Below are 18,534 nucleotides of genomic sequence, written 5' to 3' on the forward strand. Positions count from 1 at the left end.
ACCAGACCATGCCTATCCAAACACAGTGAGAAGTGAGAAATTTTACCTTGCATTGCCAAATTTCTCTCTAAAAAGCTATAGTGTATGAGGTATATGACTGAACATTTTATTAACCCCAGCCATGCATTATTGAGTATTCTCACTTGTTTTTTAATAATTGCTGGTTTGATACAGAAAAATAGTACCTTATTTTGATTTGATTTTAATGAAGAGCGTGAACTTTTTCACACGCTTATTAGCCACCTTTATTTCCTCCTTTTGTGCATTATTTGTTCCTCTCTTTTTCTATTGAGATTTTTATTTTTTTCCTTCCATCTCAATGAGCTTCTTTCAAAAAATACTTTAATCTCTTACATGCTATATTTATTGCAACATTTTCTCATTTGTTCTTTGCCTTTTAATTTTGCTTATTGTTGGATTAACAGTTTAAATATTTATATAGCTAAGTGTATTGATTTTTATTTTGTGCTTTCTTCCATTGTTTTTAAACTTTAAAAGCCCTTCTCCATATGAAAAGTCAATAAATATTCACTTCCATCTTCTTTTGATGGTTTAAATGTTTACATTTACTCTTTAATCCACTTGCAATATATTTTGGTATGAGGTAACAAATAGGCTTTTCAAACAATTCTCTTTTTTTCAAATAGAAAAATAACTTTTCCTAGAACTATTGTTCCTTTCCCTACTGATTTGTATCCTTTATGGGATATTAAGATTTTATATAAACTCCAGCCTGCTTCTGGACTTTCTAGTCCGTTGACCTGTGTGTCCATACCCTTGGACTGCCCCCCACTATGTTACATCATTGTCTCTGTCCTCAGATCTAGTAGAGCTGGTCCTAAGATGTTACTGTTTTATTCCCAGAATTTTCTTTGCTATTCCTCCTGCTTATTCTTCAAGATAAAATTCATAATGATTTGTTAAGTTTCAAAACCATTTGGGGATTTTTCTAAGAATTATTAGGAAAACTGTTTAGAACTTAATGTGATGAAAATTGTAAAACCTTGCTGTGAAATATATAAGAAAACTCAATGATTGGTATTACACATCAGCTTGTGGAGGAAAACATTAGAGATGCCTCTTTCCCCAAAATCATCAATTTAGCAGAAATCTATTCATTTATCAAATATTTAGTGTGGCTAGGACCTGGACTTGGCTCTGTAAAAACTGCAGAAACCATGGGGCAGGGGTCCTCAAACTACGGCCAGCGGGCCACATGTGGCCCGCCGAAAACATTTATCCTGCCCGCCGGGTGTTTTTGCCGCCGCTGTGTGCATACGAATTTGTTCATAGTTTTGTTTTTTTTTAAACTATAGTCCGACCCTCCAACGGTCTGAGGGACAGTGCACTGGCCCCCTGTTTAAAAAGTTTGAGGACCCCTGCCATGGGGCATGCATCCAAGATGAGAAAATACTGATTCTGTGAGGAATAACTGGCAGGGCAGCAATAGGCAGTGGTAACTCATCTGGGACCTTGTACTTCTTCTGGGTAAAGTGTTTCACTGGGGGAATACTTCGATGAGCCCCTTGAAGTGAGGCATAGAGGGTAGAGTACAAACTCCCGAAAGGCATGCTTGAGTAGTAATCCAGGGCTCCTGCTAAGATTCCAGGGGAGAGGGGGTTAGGTAAGGAGCTGGCCTTTGTTCTGCAGAATGGTTTGCACAAGTTAAATTAAAGTGGAATAGTAGAGGCAGTAAGAGAAAGGGGGGGAGAAGTGAGGAGACTGGGGGCTGGAGGAGCTTAGCCGGAGGAACAGAGAGGTGTCTACTGGTGAGTTTACTAAGTTTTGCACATGGTCCAACACAAGTCGTCTTCTCCCTTGACCCAACAAGACTTTGTTACTCACTAACATTGTGGAGTACAATCCCTTAAGCCTGTCTGGCATCTCAGAGTGCTGGTCTTGCTTTTGAATGGATGTGGGTGAGAAGAGGCCTGCTGAGGGCACCCAGTCGAGTCTGGGCTACCCAGTCTGGTGCTGGAGGCAGACATCCTCCACCTGCCAGCGCCAACCTGGCTAATCTGGCTGAAGCAGGGCTGGCATCACCCATGCTCCGCCTCTGTCTGGTCTGTCGGAAATGCCCTCCTGCACTGGAAAGTCTGACTCGGGTCTGAGGAACCCGATTGCCCCAGGCTGAACCCAGTGAGCTCTCCCGCTCCTGTGCTTGCCCTGACTTCTGTGGAAACTTGATTGCAGTCTGAGTTGTTTACTCATTTGTATAAACAGTCTATCCTCATTATTTGTTGATTCCATGTCTGAGAATTTGCCTACAATTTGTTTATAACCCCAACACTGATACTCGTGGTGACTTCCCTGTCATTGGATCACATGCCGGGCAACAGAAGCCCTGGGTCCTCAGGTACATATGTTACCAACTGAGGTGAAACCAGGCATCGCTCTATTCAGCCCTCATGCTGCAAACCAGTCTTCTTTTCCGGTACAGTCAGTGCCACTTTTTCACCTCTCTGTGCCTTCTGTTGGCCATTTTACCATTTAAGATGGCCTCCAAGTATAGTGTGGAGGGCTACCTGATGCTCCTAAGCACAGGAATGCGGGGGGTGCCTTACAAGAAGTATGTGTGTTATAAGCCTTGCTCAGGCAGGAGTTACAGTGCTATTAGCCTTGAGTGTGTTAATGAATCAGCGATTTATGTTTAATGATTTGTCTTTAAGCTGAAACACACAGAAAAGTGGGTTACATATTAATCGGCTGACAAAAATGTTGCAACTTGAAGGAAATGAACCCTGTGTTGGTGGCTTATAGAACATAACTACTATGAACAACAAGAATCTACTATGTCTATCAGCAGCTCATACTCCAACAGCAAATACTTAACAGCAATGACTTTATTTTATTCATCTTTTTTAATCCTCGCCCAAAGATATGTTGTTGTTGTTGTTGTTATTGATCTTTAGAGAAGAAGGGGGAGAGACAGACTGACACAGAGAGAGAGACAGAGGGAGGTAAAAAAACGTCATCAGTTGCCTCCCGTATGCTCCCTGATCAGGGATGGAACCCATGACCTAGATATGTGCCCTGACCAGGAATTGAACCCACAACTGTTTTGGTGAACAGGATGATGCTCTAACCAGCAGAGCTACCGGCCCAGGGTTTTTATTCATCTTTCATCCACTGACCCAGGGCTGGGCACAGGGCAGGAGCTCAAAAAATATTCATAGAATAGAATGGGTTGGGGAGGAATGCGATATGTTGAAATGGGACGAGTGGAAGAGGATAACATATACAGATTCTTGGAGATAGTGTGCTCGTAGGAGCAATAACTCTAGTGGCATAGGGAGACCTAAGAAATAATGATAGCTAATATTTACTGCGCATCTTTTATGAATCTGCACTTTGCTATGCATCTGATCTGCTTATATCACACAATCACCACAGCTCTGTAGTGGGCAGCTTTCTTATCCCCATCTAGAGGGAGGTGGCATGACTTGCCCAAGGTCACACAACTCTCACCTTGTTGAGTGGGACTCCAGCCCAGACTCATCTGAGAGCATAACCGCCTAGTTAAAGTGAAAAGGTGGGCTTGGGAGGGTTATCAGCCCTGAGTCCCATCAGAAAGCAATCTCTGGAAGAGGAAAAGAGGGCCTCTGGCTGAAGTTCGCCTGCAAGGCTGGTTCTTCCCAGCTTTTGTGGGAAGGCAGTGGTGTAGTTCATGGCGATTTCTCTGCCTGGCTGGCAACAACACTGCTTTTTGTTTGATTCCAGAAGCAGCTGGCAGAATTCACGTATTACTCATGTTGGAATCACACGCTGCCGATGGCTAATGCACTCGAGAATCACTCAGTGGCCAGGGCTGTGCTTAGCTGGGCCTGGGAGGAGATTACTCGAGGCCTCTGAATGCAGCTGAGCTACTGCAGCTGTTGCGCTTTGGCTCCAGTTCGGCACCTCTTGGCAGACGGTTTGTGTGAAAAGCGCCGCTGACTCTGGGTGTGAGATACACAGGGAGAAGGGGCTGGAGGGCCAGGCCGCACAAAGCAAGGCCACGCTGCCAGGGGCCTCACATCTGCAGCCATTATGCACTTATGAGAGAGAGAAAGGAATTCATAAGTGAGTAATTGGGGGCTCTTGGGAAGGTTACTCCTTTGAGCCCTTTTGCTGGTGGAGAATGGCTGATGCTGGGCCAGTGTGTCAAGTCAACCCTAACCCTGATTGAACTGTCGGCCCCAATTCTTCAACCTTCCTTGCATCTACACGCTTGTTTTGGCCTCATTACGGGCAGAGTATACTTCCCAGCACTTGACTTTGGACATGACATATGTCTAGGAGTGACAATATGCAGTCCTGAGCCTAGGCCTTAAGAACCTCACTTGTTTGTTTCTACTTAGCCCTCTGCAATCTAACATCGCCATGAGAACAATACACTGTGGGTAATATGTTGACCCAGGAAGGATCAAATACATGTGAGCAGAGTCACCCAGACAACCCACACACCTGCAGCAAAAAGCAGAGCTGCCCCAGCTGCTGTAACCTGAAGCAATACCACCTAACTGTGCTAAGCATAGGCCAATAAGACCTCGAATGACCCAAAGGCATGATCATGAACCCTGGTTCAGCCACTGAGTTTGGGGAGCAATAGCTAACCAATACAATGACTCTACAGTATGTGAGTTCATCTCTAATGCACTAGTACATTGCCTTCTGCACTCTCTGTTAAAGTGAAGAAACTTGGTCTCTAATGAGCTGAGTGAGCCTGAGCTAAGGGCTGAACTCTCTGGGGCTCAGTGTCGACTCTGTAAAATAGGCAGGGTGAATCATATCAGCATTTCTTAAGGTCTGGTGCATTAGCTGCACCTGATATTAAAAAGATTCTATGCCTCTCCTGGAGTTAGCATTCTGTGAAGGCACTTCAGAGAGCATCTTTTAAGTCTCTGGCAGTTCTAATACTCTGTTATTCTAGGTAACAGTGTGCCCCTCTCCCCAATGAAAACATCTCCCTCCATTACCAAGTATGAGTGAAACTATAATAATGCCCTAATTCAGGGAATTTGGGGACCAGGTCCAGGAGAAGGGGAGATGTCTGTTGTAGAAGTGGTCCTTCCCAACTTCCTTCAAAACTTTGCACATGCTCCCCATGCCTGAGTCAGCAACAGCAGAGAGGACCTCACCCCTTCTCCTACCAGATCACCCAGAACCAAGCTTCCAGAAAAGCACAAGGATACAGGAACCGGCCGGGCATCTCTCAGAAAGAAATCTGCTTACGTACTCAACCCCAGCCCTGCCCATCCACTAAAGTGCTTTGCAACAGCACCTGATTGCCAAATTCTCTAGTCCCTGTCCTCACCCGCTCCTCTGCTATTTTTGATGTAGTTGAAAGTTCCTTTGGTTTGCCTCACTGAATGCCTTCAGTTTCCTCTTCTTCTACCCCCTGATATAGGTGTTCCCAGAACTACCCCTTGGGTGATTGCATTCCCTCACTCAGCTTCATCCCACCTCCTAACATCTCCCAGAAGTATCTCTGTCCCTGTCCACTCAGCCCATCCTCAACCAAATTTCCTTCTTCCCAACCCAGTTTCCCGGCTTTATCCCCTGCCACCTCCTTCAGTGTAGCCTAGAGTGTTGCCATGCAGAACCACTGCACAAATGCTTCCTAAAACTTTGTGTTCCTCATTTTCCAAGCTTCCCTCTGCCAAGAATGCTTCTACTTCTCATCTCCACTCCTGATTTTCCACAAAGCACACTCCTACTATCCTTCTCCAATGTCACCCTCCTGAGGAGACCCTGTTCTCTGCCTGGATTACTCGTTCCAGTTCCCATGTTCTCAGTCTATTGTCAGCCTCTATTGGGGCAGAGCTCCTCTACCACCAGATTGCAGGCCACTCGGGGTCAGTCCCTCTCTTTACCATCTTTGTAACTCCATTGCCTAGCAGATTCTGCATATAATGTGCTCAATACATGTTAGCTTAAATGAATGACTATAACTGACCCACTCATTCCTCCACTGGTGGGCATTGCTCATTGGTTTGCCGGCTAACTGCTGGGCCTTTTTTGAGGGATGCCCAATATGCCCAAGGGATAAACTAGATCTTGTCTGTGATTTATTAACTAATGTCCTCTTTGCAGATTTCCTGGGAGAAGATAGCCATCTGAGATAGGTCGATCACCATGAGACTCTCTTCCTCTTTGTCCATGTCACTAGGATTGTTTTAATTACATGCCAGGTTACTTTTCTATTTTTTATTTGGACATACACACGAAGGTCTTTAAAAGATTGACTAACTAATTTAGTTATAGCAATGTCTCCCAAACTACATTGATTTATGCATCACTTTCATGATTCTTGCTGAGTCTACATGCTACTTGTAAAATTGTATAACCATTCTCCTTCACTCATCTTTTTTTTTCTAACCTGTTAAGCCAGAATAGTCATAAAATTATGTGATTGATATGATACATATACACACATATCTATAGCTATGTGCTAATACATGTCATAATAAAAAATATTCTTCCAAGCACCTCATAAAATCATCCTTCAGGCCAGCAACAGTCTATGTAGCACACTTAGGGAAGCACTAGGTCAGAACATTTAATCTAGGGAAAAACCATTTATTAAAGCAGCCAGTATACTATTCTGGTGCTGAGAATATTGATATGCCATATGCAGCTGATTGGTAAAACCAACAAGTACACTGTAAATTGTAATTTAGTTTTCTAAGTACTGGGAGAAAGGCGAGTACAAGAGTGCCTATTTCCAACACCTCTTGGGCACCAATACAACTCTCTCCATCCCAGCTGTTACCCCAGCTGCTTCTGCAGGGGTTGCTTCTGTGCAGGCCTCCCCCAGCTATGAGCAGATGTAAACTCAAGTAGCCCACCCAGAGCCCCAGCGAGTATATCTCACTCCCTCCCCTAGAACTTTCTCTGGCACAGGACATCAGCAGTAACCCACTAGCTTCTTACACATCTTTAGCACCTGAATAAAGGCAAAGTATAGCAATGAATGAACGCCTTTCTTCCTTTGCAGGTGAACCGTTCTGAGTCTCATTTCTTAAGGCTCCTCAGAAGGTCTGGAGCACCTGGATCCGTAGCAGTGGCCAACGTGATAACGCATCCAGGTACAGTTCTACTCACCAGTCCCTCAGTCTTGCTCCAGGGGTCATTACCCTAACAATCTACCTGCACAGGTGCCCTTGCCTCAGGCCACGTTTTTGATAGAACCCAGGCTGAGGCAGGGCTCTTACCCAAGTTAAAGGGGTTAAAGAAGACTTCTTGGAAGAAATAACAGCTGATACAGACCTCAAAGCATGAGTAAGTTAGACAGGTGGAGAAGAGACTGTAAAGAGGACATCCCTGGTAGAAGAAACAGCATACACAAGGGCAAGGAGGCTTGAAAGTGTATGTCTGGGAACTGCAGAGAGCCTGGTGTGACTGAAATACACCTCCAACATAGCATGAGGGACTAAGAATCACAAGAGCTGGGGAGGTAGACAAAGACTGGCTCCTGAAAATTTGCTTACCACGGCCAACCACCTCCTCCCCGCTGCTCTTTGATCTGAAATGGTGGCAGTAAATAGTAAATAGGTGGGTGTTTAAACCAACTCCAAAAGATTAGAAAGTGCCTTCTGGATTCAAGAGGTTCTAGACACAAGAGGAATTGAGAGAAGGGATTAGTGGAAAGATGGTGGTGAAATGGGAGCAGAGCTATTGTTACACACACACACACACACACACACACACACACACACACTCCCTCCCTCCAAGATGGGTCCAATAATCCAATTATAAGCTTAGTCAGAAGTGAGGCACATTCCACCTGGAAATGACAATTCTATAGTAAACAGTCAAAAACTAAGAATTAGGTTTGGGATAAATGAGTTAGGGTCCTACAGAAGAAAAATCACCCTACAGCTTCAGGTCAGTCAGGACCAGAGAAAAGAGGCAATGAGGGGCTGGCAGGAGAAATGTAGGGAGCACCATTTTGTGAGCTGGTAGAGCCACAGGTAGGACCCCCCCCCCCACACACACACACACCTGATACTTCAGATTTTTAGCAAAATTCCCAAAACACAAAACTCTAAGCTTCTCTCTCCTTGCCCCTGAGACAGGGCCAAGCTTAGGGTACCAATGCTGAGTTTCACCAAGGGAAGTGGGGAGTTCCATCTGGCATAGAATATAGAGTCACCTGCCCTCAGGGATGGATCTATGATTTGATAGGACTGGCATAAGGCAATATACGTCTCCAGCTTTGTTTATAAGCAAATAATTAAGAGCATTTGATTTTTATCTCATGCTCATCATGTACCAGCCCTGTACTAAGTACTTTTAAATGGTATCTCTTTTAAGATCTTCCCTGTAATCACATGAACAAATACTGTCATCAGCCTCATTTCCAGGAACCAGCCTGAGGTGAACATGAAATACTAATTAGAACACAGCACAGTGACGCTTTTGAAAGACCTCAGAATTTGGGGTCAGGTCATTCTCACTTCAACTCTGTTCTCCATCATTTTCTACCGAGGCCATGGGCTCACTCGGGACTATTCACTTTCAAGAGACGGAAATCAACTCAAAATAGTACAAGCAAATAAGGGTGCTGGCTCGCTTAATTGGAAGACACAGGGATGGGTCTCTGATCTAAAACCACTGAACCCAGTGCTCAAGTAACATCGGAGCGCCTGGCTTGCTCCTGTTCTCTCTGCTACTGCCTTCAGTCTTTCCTACCAAAGACCAGCTTCCTTCAAGTGCCCACGGAAGCTGGCAGCTCCAGATGTACAGTGTCCTCATTGAGGAAAGAGAGTATTCTGCTCAGAAATTCTCAGGAAAGGCTCTAACTGACCCTGTGGGTCCTGCATCCTCCCTCTGAACCAACTGCCGTCGTCAGATGGATGGCGCACAGTGAGAGCAGTGACCGCAGTCCCATCAGAATCACGTGGAGGGGAGTCAGGGCAGCAGGTATAAACTGAGGTGCCAGGCAGTACAAAATAAAGGATGTCTACTGCAGTTCAACCTCGGGCAAGTCACTTAACCTGTGTGAACCTTGATGTCAACATATATTTTAAAACTTGGCCTTGGCCGGTGTGGCTCAATTGGTTGAGCATTGGCCCATCCATTGAAAGGTTGCCAGTTTCATTCCTGGTCAGAACACATGCCCACGTCCCCAGTGGTGGGCAGGCAGGAGGCAGTCAATCAATGTTTTGCTCTCATATGAATATTTCTATCTCTCTCTCTCTCCCTTCTTCTCTCCCTAAAAATCAATTTTAAAATCTTTAAAAACAAGAATAATAATACCTATTGTGCAAGGTTGTTGGGAGAGAGTAAAATCATATTCAACACTTGGTACATAGAGGCAGTCATCTGTAGTAGCTATTTCTGTTATTACTGGTACTATTATTGTTTTGTGGTTGTTTTTGACACAGGGATGGGAATTGGAAGCCCATCCCAGATTCCCAGATGTCTAACGCACTCCTGTCCGCAGGGTGGAGTCCCCTTGGCTCTGTAGCCAGACGCCTTGCACAACCCAGGCCGTGTGTGCCAAGGTTAAGCTGGTTCACCATCTGACGGCTGCAGAGCAGTGAGTGCCTCCCAGCCCAGCAATGTCAATACTGCCTTCCTGACTCCGCCTATTGTATCTGGAGGAAAGTGGCCGAGCATTGTCTTCCAGCGCTCCCCCCAGGAAGCATGATATCACCCTCTAACAAAAGCGGGAAAGCTGACAGATCTACTGAGATGGGTGTGACCACACACACACCTCGCTGGCAAGCCCTGGGCAAGGGTCTGTGACAAGCAGAGAGCAAACAGCACAACACACCATCCCCTCAACAGGCTGCCTGACGGGTCCCTTTGGCTCATGTTGAAATGTTCTCCTCTCTGTGTCACACCCACACCATCTTAGACACCGTGTCACCAGGCTGTGGGAACGCGCTCCCTCTAATCAACAGATGCTCTGAAAAGTTAGGACTCTCTCCATCTGGCTGACCCACATGCCCACACCTGTCCCTGCAGTCTTTGGGCAGGGACACAGGGAGAAGGGTAGTCAGATTCCTGAAGGGACAAAAGGAGGCAGTGGGGGTGGGATCTACACAAAAGTAGAGATGGTTCACTCTTAAAATCATTTCTGCACATGTGATGTGAGTTAGAATAGTGTGGCTCGCCTTGGCCAGGTGGCTCGGTTGCATGGTTGTCCCATGCACCAAAAAAAAAGGTTGTGGGTTTGACTGCCAGTCAGGGCACATTCTAGGCTGTGGGTTCAATCTGGGTCAGGGCACATATGGGAGACAATGGATCGATGTTTCTCTCACATTAACATTTCTCTCTTTCTCTCCCTCTCTCTCTAAAATTAATAAAAACATATCCTCTGGTGCGGATTAAAAATAAAGAAAGAAAAGAAATAGTCTGGCCAGACTGGTGGGAATTGGGTTATCAGTTTTAAATTCCAGAAATAAGGGAGGCAACGTTAGACATTCCCTTTCCTGTAGGCTCGGAGCACTGCCAGTTGATCCTCTGACATCCCTTCCAGTTTGGGCTCTGAATATTATCAGTGCATCTAGCTGTTTGTAAGACAATACACCTGCAGTCTGGGTCCCCCACGCCAGGCCCTGGGGCTGTCACTCTGCTGCCCCCACCTTACTATCCCCTTCTTAAAATTCTCTTTCCTTAGTTATCACAGCACAATTCTCAAGAATTCCAGGAAAGGAATCTGATTGGATTTGCTTCTCCTACCACTTTTCTGACTGCTTCTTCATAGAACCCCTAGCTAACTCCTCCTTCTCTTCCCCTCACTTAAGTTGAGTATATAGTCATGCCCATGGCTTCACTTACCATAAACCAAAATTTCCATGTCTCAATTCCTTGCCCAATCCCCTTCTTCTGAGCATCAGACCCAGAAAGCCAAATTTTGCTAAATATTTCCCTTTACATGGAACCTCAAGGTCAACATGTACAAAATAAGTCCTTGCTCCGTCTCTGCCCATCTCCAGCCAGTCCCTTCTGCCATGTTTCACCACATTAAATGGCGCCAGCATCACACAAACCAGAATCCTGAAGCAAGGTTTAGTCTCTCCCCTTTCTCTCAACCTTCCACAAGCAATCAATCACCAGCCCCTCCAGAGTTTTATCTCCTAAACACTTCCAATCCCCCTCCTCATCCAGGCCTTCCTGAATAAAAGGCTGGGAAGCAACATTGGCCCAGGCCTACAGTCTCTGCCATGTCGATCCATCCTCCATACTATCATCAGAGTGAATGTTCCAAGACATAAATCAGGTATGCTAGAACAAACACGATGCCAAATTTCAACATGTACAGCATGAAGTATAAGCTGCCTAAAATGGCCTTAAAACCCTTCCCAATCTGACCCCAATCTTGATTCTCCACCTCCACCCTACATTCTAGCCTTACTCAACTTCCTGGAGCCTGCCCTATTTCATACCCCCTGCTCCCTGTAATGGAAAGTTCTTTCTTCCTTTTCTTTTTTATTTTCTTAGTTTTAAAATCATTTGTCTATGAGTAGCTCATACTACAATTGCTCTAATTTTTGGCAATATTCATTACTATCAAAATTAATGTTATCTATAACAATTAATGAAGTTGACATTGTGTTTTAGACATTTAATTGAAAGTTTCTAATTTCAATTTTAAAAGTTTCAATTTTTAAATATATTTTTATTTATTTCAGAGAGGAAGAAGATGAAGAGACAGAAACATCAATGATGAGAGGAAAATCATTGATCAGCTACATTCTGCATGCCACTAGGGATTGAGCCTAAAACCTACGCATGTGCCCTGACTGGGAATTGAATGCTGACCTGGTTCATAGGTCGACACTCAATCACTGAGCCATACTATCTGGGCAAAAGTTTCCACTTTTATAAGCCAATAAAATTTTTGTAGCTCTTGAAAAGCTAGGTTTTGTATATATTCCTACTATATCATTTATTACAATGTCATTTAATTCATCTGCCTATATTCATCTTTTCTGCTAAAATGTGAGTTTAGTGGGGGGTGGAGAGGAGGGAGAAGCTCTCCTTTTTAGCATTCCTGGCATCCAGTACAGTACTTAGCACAAAGAAGTCCTCAATATGTCTTCATTAACTGAAATAATAGGTAAGTAAATGCATTGATTAATGAATGATAGGCAGGCAATAACTCAATAAATGTCTATTGAATAAAAAGTATGTATATCTTTTGGGTAGTATTTAACAATACCTAACATTAGGAAAGTCCTGATTAAACCCATTTTCATATGTATATCTTTTATGTTTCATACCTAAGAGGGGAAAAAGGATTTTGTTTTGACCTTATTTACATTAAATACTTAACATAAGGCAACCTTTTAAGATATAAATGAATACCATTTGCAATGTATATGAATTGATTTATTATTGTTTTGTTATTATTATTATTATTATTATTATTGTTTCAGTGTGGCTAAAACTCTTTCTACAACTTTCTCTTTTTATTTCAGGTCTACTGTGCCATATACCAAGTTTCTCACTGTGGCATAAACTCAATAAAGGTTACTGAACATCAAATACAAGCACTATAAAGAATAAAAAGAAGTAATATGTGTTGTCAACGATGTTAGAAGCTGATTTGGCTCAGTCGACTAGTATGTGCCCAGAGCTCAAAGATATAGCCAGTGTGGTAAGAGAACTCGGAATTAGGAAAAGAACATCATGAGGAAGAGTTGGCTTGGGCAAGTTGAGTTGAACTGTATTTGTAACATGGGCATGGAGGATGTCATTTCCAAATGGATGGCATAGCATGAACAAGAGCCAAGAGGAAAGAACACATATATTGTGGAGATGGGCCTGTTAGAGGCAGAAAGGCCATGAGGAGGGATGAATGGATAGATGAGGAAAAGCATTAGATAGTTGGCCAAATTTTTTGACTTGTCAGCTGGGCAGTGACCAGCACAAAATTTAAGGGACTGGATTTTGTTGAGGTCTTTTAGGAGGAAACTGCTTCTATGAGTAGCAAATGATTCCCCTACATCTTAGAAAAGATTAGATCAGTCTTGAACTAGTATTGGCTTCACAGCAACACTTCTCTTTTGATTAAACTAACTTCATTTATTAAGTGAGTTTCTACTGGCTAAATACTGTACATGCATTATCACACCTGATGCCTATAACAACTCTGGGAAATACTCTCATCTATAAAAGATGATAAAACTGTGGCTTAGAAAAAATCAAATAACTTGCCCATGCTCATCCAATTTGGGCTTAACCCCAGATCTGTGACTTTAGCATCCATTCTCTCCTTCTGCATTTTTGATTAGCTCTACCATAGAGCAGTGGCTTCAAAAGACAGTCATCATAGCACATGTTCATATGGCTTTTTTTTTTTCCACAAAAGGCATATTGACTTAAAATTCAGTGTAAAGTGACTATATATTTGGGTCCATATTCAGGACACACACCCAGTTTGGTTTAATTGGGCAAAGATCTCGGTGGCTTTTCTGAACACTTCTCCATCTGCTAAGACTAAGTGATCATAGAAGAGCTACAGACAGACAATAAAATGAAAAGAATGTGAATGGCAGTGTAGTAACCACCACACTCGACATAATATTTTCATATTCCTAATAAGCGATCACCCAACCTAAGCCTGAACACTCTCCAGTATGTAGCTCACTCCTTGGGGGGATATTAATAGAAGTTTTAGAAGGTTTTCATCAATAAAGCCAAACTCTGTCTTTCTGCAATTCCCTCCACCCCTGGATCCTAGATCTGGCAAAACACAATGTCAATTTATGGTGTCTTCTATATGGAAACTCTTAAAAACACTGCCACTCAGCTCTCTCCCTCACTAAATATTCCATATAACATGGTTTCTAAAGCACTTACCTTCTTGTTTGTCTATGTTTACCGTCAAATTTCTCAGTGTCTTCATTGTTAATAGATATGCTCTGAGCGATAGAATGATGACTATTTCTAAATTAAACCTTATATTTCTAATGCAAACTGTTACAGATTATGTACAGTGGGGCCTTGACTTATGAGTTTAATTCGTTCTGAGACCGAGCTCGTTAAGGAGCTCGTTAACTCAAATTACTCTATCAACTCAATGCAAAAAATTGGCCAAGAGACAGCTGGTATCTCAAAAAACTCGTTAGTCGGGACACTCATAAGTCAAGGCCCCACTGTATTACCTTTTTAGCAAGCAGAGGATGTGCTGGTTCCTATGAATTTTGCGTATCACCAAAAGTTGCTAAAGCTAGAACTTTTAACAAACATCTCTCACATTGAACATAATAAACCCAATTGCATAACTTGACATTTATCTATTTTGAAATGGTATCTTTTTGTTTGGCTCACTCTTCTAGCCTAGAGAAATCCATTTGAATCCTGATTCTGTGCTTTAACCAATAAGCCATCTACAGGGCATAAGCAGGTGACATAAGACACACACAGCACACACACACACACACATGTGTCTTTTTAGGGGAAGGGCCCCAGAAGACGAATTGATAATGTCAGAAAACTTTGGAGGCCGCCCATCTGAATGCCGTAGAGGACACAGATGGTCTTCTGAGGTGGACTTGGAAGTGTCTTTTCCTCCTGGAGAGATGTCTTAGAAGAGCGAGGCTTTTGCAGGAAGCTCTCCCAGGGTAGGGCTGAAAAGGAAATGCAGAGACCTCCCAACAAAGACAATGCTTAGGAGGAAGCATTTGTGAAGGAAGCAAAACTCCTCCCGGTGAAAGTAATTCCCAGGTGTGTCTCTCATCCTAGCTTCAGACCTCCACCCTTGATTACTCACACTTGGTATTAGCCTTACATGACCAGCCCTAATGAGGCAGTTCCATCTGGAACCACTTTCCTGGCCTCATACAGGCATATGTCATTTTGTTGCATTTCACTGTATTGTGCTTCACAGATGTTCCGATTTGACAAATGGAGTACAAGACCCTCCAGCAGCAAAAAATTATGACCCGCTTTATTGCGATACTCGTATTATTGCGGTGGTCTGGAAATGAGCCCACAATATCCCCAAGGTACGCCTGTAACTGAATTTCCTCTGCCATCTCAGACAAAATAGCCACTATCTCTGAATCCAGGTTGTTATTTGAAATGTCCAATGAGACAGAAAGGAGGCATGAAGGCATGGCACCAGAGACTTCCCCTTGGGTCAGTGTTGATCTCATGGGACATACTATGATAAGCAGAAAGAGTGATTTAGTTTGTTTGTCTGTATACACAACTCTTTAGAGAGGGCAGCCTGGTTTGGTGAAGATGGGGGAGTAGGGAGAAATTGATATGTTTATTAGAACTTCTCTGTAAACTGAAATTGGCCATGCTTCTCAATTGGGAGGGCAGTATATCAGAATCTACGCGGATTTGAGGGAAATCTGAAAATTAAAATGACACACCTCCTCCAGCCCTCGTATGGGTGAGCATCTGCAACCCAGTGCACTTTCATTGAGGTAAATGTGACATCATTTTTCAGTTCTATTTGTTCAGAAAAACAGAAGTGAGAAACAACCCACTGGACTAGAGAGATAAGCCCATAAGCCCATTGCTGTAGTCTACCAGCAGAGCTTGGCTTAGAGAATGGATTCCATGCCCACAGACATGATCATGCTGGATTGTTGTTATTATAATTTCCAAGCATTAGGTGTTCATGATCATTGAGGCACAGACTGGGAATGTAAGTTAAGATTCAGCCCTAGCTGGTTTGGCTCAGTGGATAGAGCATCAGCCTGCAAACCAAAGGGTCCCGGGTTCAATTCTGGTCAAGGAATTGGTTGCAGGCTTCTCCCTGGCCCGGGCCCTGGTCAGGGCATGTGCGGGAGGCAACCAATCAATGTGTTCTCTCACATCAATGTTTCTCTCTGTCTTCCTCCCTCTCTCTTTAAAAATCAATGGAAAAATATCCTCGGGTGAGTATTAAATATATATATTCAACACAACAGACCTACCCCAGACGCCAGCCTTGTTAGTGTCACCCTCCCTTTTCAACAAGATCATGAAACCCTTCTGTTGCGCCTCTCCCTGCTGATGTCTGTGATGATTTCAGGGAACTAAGGTCTAGACATGGAGCCACTCTTTTGGCCACTTTTTTGTTTAATTTTATGACTGCCTTTCTAAGACCATATTGCCATACATGGTCACTTTAGGCGGGGGTAGGGAGGAGAGTAAATAAAAGCAATTGCTTGCGTGCGTGTGCATGAGAGAGAGAGGGAGAGGGAGGGAGGGAGAGAGAGAGAGAGGGAGAGAGAGAGAGAGATTGAGATTTAACCTAAAAAGTACCTCAGAGCAACTGTAGACCCCTGGGCTTAGATTACTCTAACCTCTGGTGTAAACCAGTTCTAGATTTCACATCACTGATAAATATGTTACACAGAGAAGAAGCAAGCCCAAATGGAATGATGATAATTATTTAGCGCAAAGGTACATATTATTAGAAAGAAATCAACATTTTTTCTATATTAATATGAACAATTTCTATATAAGTATTGAAACCATCTCAGATCATCTTTCATCTTCAGCAATTTGTACTACATGTTCTTAGTTTTAAAAATATTATTGAATCCTCCATATAACTGGTTGTTGAAAGCAAACTGAAGAGCTATAACCAAATGACTTTAAATGCAATTCTGTTATATTATTGGGTTAATTTTTGGATATTTGAGATTTCAAACATACAGAAAAATAATATAACAGATGTTTATGTATATTTGGATCAAGTTCCATTAATGCAGGGGTCCTCAAACTTTTTAAACAGGGGGCCAGTTCACTGTCCCTCAGACCGTTGGAGGGCCGGACTATAAGTTTAAAAAAAAACTATGAACAAATTCCTATGCACACTGCACATATCTTATTTTGAAGTAAAAAAACAGAACGGGAACAAATACAATATTTGTATTTGCATGTGGCCTGCGGGCCGTAGTTTGAGGACCCCTGCTTTAATGTAACATAGCCTGCACCATTAAGTCAGCAAATTTTGTCAAATTCATTTCCAGGATCAATTCTATTTTCGTTACAATAATTAGGATGCTTCCAAATCGAAGGGGAGAGATTGATGGCGATTACAGTTGTGATTTATTTTCACTTCAAGTTTTGATACCACTGTCCAGGCAGATGCACAAACCACAGGGCCACACCACTATTTAGAGTCCAAACAACAGGCACTGAATCTAAAAACAGCCAGCCAACCATTCCTGAACTCCACAACAGGCTGCCATGCTCTCTGGCGCCCGGGGACCTGGGTGACTACCTAAACTTTGATTTCATTGGGCCAATCAAGACTGTATGCCAAATATTGTAGACAAAACAAAAATTATATAGCCCTAAACTCCCTGACCCCAACGACTAGAAAAAAACAATACGGCTCTTTTGACTAATTTGACTGCTTTGAATAAACGAGGATGCAGATATGAAATCTGTAGACAAAGCATTCTTGCTCTCATTTAAAAATGACAAATGTGTACACTGCCTACTGGGTCCCGTAATTCTCAGCATGCATTTCTTCAAAGTAGGTGAAACCAGGTTTCTTCTTGCTTTTTTTAAATTAAGAAAACAATCCCTCATGAGGAACCATCAAATAATGTACCAAGGAAGCACATCTCTTCAAATAAAGTGACCTTATCTGTCCTCACGGAGTCTGTGGCCACACGAGGCAATTTGCAGAAGAGAAACTCGGGGAAAGGCAGCTCATGCCACAAGGACTTTGCATTTCAGTCCTCACGCGCATTACACGGAGTGTTACATATTAAACAGAGAAACGGTGCCCACGCCACAGCTGCTTCTTGTTAACCAGCACTAAGAAATAGTGAGAGCGCCCACAATCACCGTTTAAAAAAATACTAAATTAAAAATAAAATAAAATAAAATAAAATCAAGCCAAATCTTACCAGAAAGGAGCAAGCTGACTCCATAGAGAACTAAGCCGGCTAAAGAGTCCATGCTTCCCCCAGTCTCTCCATCCAGGTCCCGCAGATGTGCATGAGGTTCCCGGGGATCCTTTCAAGCACCCAGAGGTTTGTGACTTTCCATTCTCACGTTCTCCTAGGTCTTGTTTACAAGTCGGAGGCAAGAAGGAACAGTAGAGAAGCAGGCTGTAACAGCCTCATTTCTGTCTCTGAGCACAGGGAGTTTTAAGTTCCTTTTTCCTGTTTCCTTTGTAGATTAGGATGGGAAAGGCTGTATCTTAAAGGCATTTGGTATCAGCAGGGCTGGGGGCACGGCAAACCCTCTCCATCTTGCAATTCATCAAAACACTTATCTGTGGCTGCTGCTTCTGCTGCTGCCGGAGGGGTAGAGGAATTTTTGTTGGAAGTGTGGGTCCTGGTCAGCATTTTCAGGAACAATAGGGGTATCCTCTCATAGGCGGGAAACAGAACAAGCCCTCCACCTACTTGTGGTATGCGATGAAGACCAGCCCTCCTCGGCCTCCAACGCTCTCCCCGGTCCCCTCGGGATCCCTGGCAGAAGGGGCTTCTGGGTGTGGGGGGCGGTTTGTGCTTTTGTTTTCTCCTTGTAGCCCACGTGCTTTGAGTTGGGAAAAGAAGGTTTCGTGATGAGAGAACACAACCCGAAAGGCAGCTACTCTGGCTAATTACCTACCGGTGAGGTCAATGT

At 43.4% G+C, this 18,534-nt stretch overlaps 1 protein-coding gene across 2 annotated transcripts in view; it reads right to left on the reverse strand.

Annotated features, from left to right (window-relative positions):
- The window catches only part of TEK (TEK receptor tyrosine kinase), a 109,313-nt gene extending 91,277 nt beyond the window's left edge, over positions 1 to 18,036 (reverse strand). For both annotated transcript variants that reach the window (XM_081103018.1, XM_081103017.1), the window contains exon 1: positions 17,808 to 18,036. In XM_081103018.1, the coding sequence (XP_080959144.1) occupies positions 17,808 to 17,859 (52 nt within the window). In that variant the 5' untranslated portion in view covers positions 17,860 to 18,036. The remainder of the gene's footprint in view (positions 1 to 17,807) is intronic.
- Positions 18,037 to 18,534: the final 498 nt, after the last annotated feature.

The sequence above is a fragment of the Myotis nattereri genome, assembly GCF_964212035.1.
Source record: "Myotis nattereri genome assembly, chromosome: 12".
NCBI lineage: Eukaryota > Metazoa > Chordata > Mammalia > Chiroptera > Vespertilionidae > Myotis > Myotis nattereri.